This window comes from Brachycentrus maculatus, unplaced genomic scaffold (genome assembly GCF_059751285.1).
Source record: "Brachycentrus maculatus isolate JH-2025_06_01 unplaced genomic scaffold, ASM5975128v1 h1tg000849l, whole genome shotgun sequence".
Taxonomy (NCBI): Eukaryota; Metazoa; Arthropoda; class Insecta; order Trichoptera; family Brachycentridae; genus Brachycentrus; species Brachycentrus maculatus.
Genome location: NW_028281576.1, coordinates 319,330 through 326,401, shown reverse-complemented (window position 1 = coordinate 326,401; position 7,072 = coordinate 319,330). Strand labels below are relative to the sequence as shown.

Here is a 7,072-nt window from a genome sequence, read left to right as displayed (position 1 = left end):
ACAACAGATTGAGACAAAAAAATTACAAAGATGTCTTCATGTTTTCGGCTTAAAATTACTAATTATTAAATTAAAAGAATGAAAAAGTATTAGCCGTGTGATGTTAAGGTGTGATATCAACTAGAATGACACACATTTTTTTATTGAATATAAGAGATATATATTAAAGTAAAAAAAATCGCTGAAAAAATAAAAAGAATTATTTTGTGTAATAAAATATTCAAAATATTTTTTTTACCAAAGCCATGTTAAGACGTGTCATTCAATTAATGACACACTTTAACATAAAATTAGTTTAACAAAAAATGTTTTATTTATAGTAAATATAAGAAAGATGATTGCATCAATGATTACACCTAAACATTTTTTTTTGTATATTTTGTCTTAAAATATAAAAAGCTATTGAAAAAAATATTAATCATAGTTTATCCGATCCATTTTAACATCTATCAAAGTACGAATAACCAATAAGCATGCATTATTGTATTTAACCTCAAAACCTCTTTTCACCACAATATCTTTACAATTATCTTCTCATTTTATGTCTTTTGCTCCTAAATCACCGTTTTAATTATTTCAATAGTAATGTTTTAAAAAATCTAAATGAGTGTTGAAAAAAAATGTGATTCACTTCTATATTATCTATATTTACACTAAAAGTACTCCGTTGGTCACGATTCGAGACTTCTAGAAATTATTAGGTCACTGAATTATTAATCATACATTAGTAATTATTTTTATAAATGTTTTGATTGTTATTTTTCGTATTTACATGTATTTTTTAATTGATCAATGTCTGTGGGGTAAATTTATCTGGGATTTGTAAAACGAGTATTTTAAAACTAACTAACTAACCATCACGCCTCTTTCCAGTTTTCAGGGGTTTTCAGAGAGAAAAGAACGCCATACCGATCTGTTTAGCAAACAATCTTCGCCTCTTCCATGTTCATGTATCTCCTCATCCATACTCGCCGATTATTCAGATTCCTGACTTTACTATTTTCATGTATTTAAAATGCTTGATCATACCAAGTTTTCATTGGTTTTCCTCAGCTTCTTATTACCAAGCAAATTCGCATCATAAATTTATTTTAATGTGATTTTTTCATTCATTCGATTGTGAATACTTGCCCAAACCGTCTTAACAAACTTTGCATTGCTTCCTATTTGACAATTTGAAAATCCATCATTTATCTTTTTACCGTATTGACAGTTAGCATTTCGACTGCATTCAATCTACTTTCACCCTTTTTTTACCAACCCCACGTTTTACTTTCATATATAAGGGTCGGAATAAGATTGTACTTCGATGTGAACTGTCGGTTTTAAATTGCTTTAATAGATTTCAGTGCACTTCTATTCGATCGTGACGTCATAATGTTAAGTTTGTTAGATCAGTATATTTAAGGTTCGATTTTTTCTTCTACCCTCTTTCGACTTTGACTTTCATACTATACGGTTGGGTCAAGGTTGGACTTCGTTGTGTACTTTCAATTTAGACTTCAATTTCAGTGCACTCCCATACATAATAAACGTGTATTATCTTAACAATTACTACGCAATCATGTCGTTCAGTTTATTAGTTTAGTATATTTTAAGGTACAATATTTATTTCGCCTCTTCCGCTTTGTTTTTTATGCATTAGGGTTGAAACAAGGTTCGACTTAATTGTGTACTTTTAATATTGTTTTCTCTGATAGGTTTTTTATTTCCTATAAGTGAATTCAGTGCACTTCTATACATTATAAACGGGTATTTTCCTAACAGTTATTACGCGATCGGGACGTGATTAGGTGGAGTTTGTTAGTTATGTATATTTGAAAGTTAGATCTTCTCTTTCACCTTCTTTTGCTTTTGCTTTCATACAAATATGTTGAAACCGAGTAAAATTGCATTGTGTACTGTCACTGATAGGTTTTCATTTTCTATAATTGATTTCAGTGCACTTATATCCATTTAAAACGAGTATTTTCTAATTAATTATTAAATAATCGTGACATCATGATGTTTAGTTTGTTTAATGAGTATATTCACCTTCTTCTGGTTTGACATTCATACATTAGGATTGAAACAAGGTTGGACGTTGTGTACTATCAATTTAGATTAAATTTGTTTCAATGCACCATTTACGGGTATTTTCTTAGTAATCATTACGCGATCGTGACGTCATAATGTTCAGTTTATTTTGTTAAGTATATCTTAAGATTCGACCTAGTCTTTCACCCTTTTGACTTTCATACTTTTATACTAATGTATATAATGTATGGGTTGGAACAAGGTTGGACTTCGTTGTGTACTGTCAGTTTAGATTTCACAAATTAAAAATTATTACGCGATTAAGACGTTCAGTTTGTTAGTTAAGTATATCTTATGATTCGGGCTACTCTCTCACCCTCCTCCGCCCTCAAAGTCGGCGGAGAAGGTGACAGATCACTGCTGTCAATTGAGCGAGTCCTTGCCGCCGAAGCCGTAGTGCATGTAGGGCGAGCCGAGCCCGGCGGGCTGGCCCGAGATGTCCGTCTGGCCCTGGGCGGGCGCCCTCTTGCGGGCGCCGCCCTTCAGGCTGCCCTGGCCGCTGCCGCCGCCTTGGCAGCGCAGGGCCTGCCGCAGTTCGGAGGCCATCTCGGAGCAAAGAGAAGCCTGAAAAATATCGTAATCATATCAATTAGTTGGAAAGCTGTTATTAGTTATTTGGCGTTTAATTTGTAAGACTTTGTTATTTACATTTAAATACAGGGTCATCGAAAAATAATGCCAACATTTTAAAATACTGTTTTAAAAAAAAAACTTTTAAAGGTTACTCTTTGGTTTTTAAATGTGTCAAAATTGTATCTTAGTATATTTTTTTTACAGACTACATCGCTCTGCAGATGTAGTCTGTAGTCGGTTTCATTTGTTTTATGTATTGCATTCACGTGCGTTTAATTTGTAAGACTTTGTTATTTATATTTAAATAAACAGTATTATTTATTGATTCGGCATTAACTTTGTGGAATGGCATGATTATTTTATTAAAATTAAACACTTGAATATACCACTTTAATGAGTTTTATTTATATTTACGACTAGTTTCGAAAACGACAGATGTTTTCATCTTCTAGTAGAAATTAAAACTAATTGATTAATAGATTTAATTTGTACCAGAAGATGAAAACATTTGTCGTTTTCGAAACTAGTCGTAAAAATAAATAAAACTCATTAAAGTGGTATATTCAAGTGTTATATTTTAATAAAATAAATACAGAGTCATCCAAACAAAAATTCACACATTTTAAATAACTGTTTAAAAAAAAACTATTACAGGTTAAACTATCAAAACTATGGTTTTGATCTTAAATGTGCTAAAAGAGATAATTAAAATTGCATCTTAGTATATTTTTATGTATGCACGGTTCATCGCTCTACAGACGTCTAGTCTGTAGTCGATTTCTTGTCACGTACGTGCAATTATTTCTGAAGTAACTATCAAGATAATGGCAGAATTTGATCCCTAAAGTCTAAATTTGAGAGTTGTATCCTTGAGACTTTGAAGAAGGGGTAAGAGCTTTTTCTTTTTTTTTACTAGGAGGGAAGATAGATAATAGGAGGTAGGTTTAAATTCTTTGTCATGTTGTTATTTATGGGTTTATTATTATTTATATATTTATGAATTTCTATTGTTTAAAATCTTTGCAGTTCGGTAGTGTAATGTCAAATTTTTCATTTTCTAAGTTTGTTCCACAAAATGTCTAAAATACTGTATTCCATAATCTGGCGAAAGGATATAGCTGTAGTTGCAATACTAATTTAGTTTTTATTAATGATATGTACATAAAAAATACATAAAACAAATGAGTTATTGATTTTCACAAGTTTGTTTTTGCTCTCCTGTAAAATTTTGTCTGAGACAGATATACCCCTTTGCTTTTACACTACCGAATTAATGCATTACTAATCTTTTACTGATATTACTTTTCATAATAATTTTTTTTAAGGATTTCTACCATGTTTTAGTTATATTCGAGATCATTATATTTTAAACGGATAGCGAAATAGTGATATTTGCCGGGTAAAACTTAAATGAAAAATGGATCGCTTTTACCATAATGTGACTGCCGAATCAATTAATGTTATAAAATGTTATCACTTACCTCCTAAGAAATGGCCCACAAAAACCCGGATGGAAAGCAAGAAAAGATACCCAGACAACTAAGATTGTAATTTTGTAATTAAAGTACATTATTTAAGTCATGGAATTAAAATGAATGATGTAATAAACAAAAATGAAATTGAAATAATAATAAAATAATCAAATAATTACCAAAATAAGAAGTAATTGAACGATTTTGTTGAAGTGTTTTCATTTATTCTGAAAAAAATTAAAATAATAAATAAAATAAACGAAATACAACATATAAAAATACAACATATAAATTATGTGAGGAGAATGGAACCACCCAGACTCCCCCACATCGCCCTGTATGGCTAACCCCATTGTAGACGACTCCTGGGCAGACCATCAAAGAGATGGATCGATATCTGGGAATCGACATCACAGGACGCTAATCCCTTTTAAAAACAGGCTACAAGGCCTACACCAAGAAGAATAAGAAGAAGAAGATATAAAAAATAAGTGAAATAATAAAACGAACAACATTTAAAACTAAAAATAAAATGTATCAAGACAAGAAATAGTGATCATCATTAAAAAATGTAATTTTATAAATACAGCAATCAGTCTATCATTAAAATTTTAATTTTATAGGTGTCGTTCATTTATCGTTCGAGAAAGAAGATCACAGGAAGAACAGAACTTGAGGTGAGACATCTATCGATTTTTTTACGAAGTAAGATGGAAGTCTAAGGAATTACGACCTGGCATTTGGCTGGCTTAAGTAATCACCTTACACACTTGTGTAACGTCCACTATTCTATCCATTATTGAACATCCATATTATATTAATTTTTGGACGATGTATATATGGACTGTTACTTGATTCTTTACTTCTTAATTTACTTATTTTGAATTCGAGCTGAGGGTATATATGAAGATATATCATTCGTGAAATAATATCATTCATATCATGATAGAGTGAATAAAAAAAAAATAATTTCACTTAAAGTTAAAAACTATTTTTGATATTCACACCGCAAAAAAATCTATTTAAATTGATATTTTTAAATTACCTGAAGTGAATTTTTTTTTTAAATCAATGCATTATTTAGCAATATTGTTTTTGTTTGACCTTTTTCTTTAAATCATTATGATTAATAATAACAAAAATATTTTGAATTTATGAAATTTCATGATAGATCGACAAAAATTAGAAAAAAACCTTTTCTTGAATGTTTTTTTCTGATTCTTTGTGAATAAACATTTAACAAACTTTATAAAATAGAACTCAAACTTTGTTTTAAAACTGTTTTATTTTTAATACTTTTTTCAATCGGTTTCAACAAGCACCTTGTCATTCGCAATACATATATATCCCCAAACATGCCACGGTGCTTGTGAAAGCTGGTTTGATAAAAGTACAAAAAATATAAGATTGAGTTTTATGTTATAATATTTTCCTTCTTCTATTATTAAGTCATTCAATCATAAAATTATCTTCAATTTGAACCTAATATTAATTACAATATTTATTTTTTCCTATTTTTGATAATTTTTTACAACCTCAACGCATTAATATATGCATTTCATGCATTTTTCTTCTGCATATACTTTAAAAATAAGCTCATCTCAGCAGATAATTTTTTTGTAGTGACAAAACTTCATTCATCTTTAATGTTTTTATTGCAAACTGCTTGATTATTTGTCATAAACTTTTTAAGGTGAGCTTTTCAGATGGCCAAAATCGTCAGAAACATTTGACTCTTAACACAATATAATAGTTACCATTCATCAACATTCATAATTTTAGATATCTCTTACATCAACAAACGTTTCTGATCATATTTTTAAACGTTTATTTCAATATGTACACCAATATAATCGAACTTTTAAATTTTTATAATATATTCACAACAAATCTTCAGTTAGATCTTTGGTAAAATAATTTACCCTTCGGCCGTTTCGCCTTCTCCACATTCAAGCATCTCCTCATACACACCCGCCAGTTATTCCAACTTCTGACTTGTATGTCAAAGACTTCTTCATGTCAAGTTTTTCTTGATTATTTTCTGCTTCTATTTACAACTACATTCGCCTCATAAATTTGTTTTCCTCACTCATTCCGTTCACATATATAGACTATTTAAACGCACCTTTCTAAGTTGTATCGATAATGTTTGTCTCAGCCTTGCATTCTTTCTTTATTTCACCATTCGAAACTCGATCACACATCATTTTGCCACGCATTCGTCTGAATGATTACATTTCGACTGCGTTCAGTCTCTTTTTATCCTTCTTCTGCCAACTCTGAACCAGGTTGGAACCAGGTCTGCATTGTACACTGCCAACTTAGCTTTCTCATGAATCTTCTACAATGACGTTGTCTATGATAGAAGAACCTGACCTGAAGATGAGGAGAGCTTATCCCAACAGTCTACAAAGACGATAAGTTTCGATGGAGCCAAGAAGAATAATAAGATTTACTCTGTACTGAGCGTTCACTACCCTTCTTTTATCTTCAGCAATCTTTTCATCATTTTTTTATTTACTATTATAATAAAATGCTTTTATTTTGTTATGTACACTAGTCTTCACTCGAAGAAGTTCTGGTAAATCAGAGATGGTAGAGGATATCTTCATGGTCGGCCAGAACCGTGATTTCGGGCTAGGTATCCATTAGAACAGTGGTTCCTACCCGCTCTTCCACGGCCACCTTCCGCGACTTCCACACAAACTCGCAGACGGCTATGACGCACGCGACGCCCATCCCGCCCATCAGGACCACGAACACGCCGCCCACGTTGGCCAGCCCTAGCTCATTGGCGGCTGAAGAGGACTTGGAAGTCTCGTCCTGAAAAAAAAAACAAGTCGATTACGCTTTCACATTTGGACACCTCAAAGATGATGAATAATATGAAAGTATGTCATTTTTTGCAAGGTTCATGACACGTCATAGGCTTGTTCAAGTTACCACATTAT

General features: G+C 31.4%; 1 protein-coding gene and 1 long non-coding RNA gene across 2 annotated transcripts in view; both read right to left on the bottom strand.

Moving 5' to 3' along the window:
* Nucleotides 1–746: 746 nt before the first annotated feature.
* On the bottom strand, nucleotides 747–6,880 carry LOC148300028 (uncharacterized). Its single transcript, XR_015839002.1, has 3 exons — nucleotides 6,789–6,880; nucleotides 4,301–4,348; nucleotides 747–2,640 (listed from the first exon to the last, which is right to left on the bottom strand). It is a non-coding gene; the product is annotated as an uncharacterized LOC148300028 (long non-coding RNA).
* The window catches only part of KaiR1D (Kainate-type ionotropic glutamate receptor subunit 1D), a 226,646-nt gene continuing 225,195 nt past the window's right edge, over nucleotides 5,622–7,072 (bottom strand). The window contains exon 17 of the mRNA XM_088275369.1: nucleotides 5,622–6,944. Coding sequence (XP_088131495.1) covers nucleotides 6,759–6,944 — 186 coding nt within the window. The 3' untranslated portion in view covers nucleotides 5,622–6,758. The remainder of the gene's footprint in view (nucleotides 6,945–7,072) is intronic.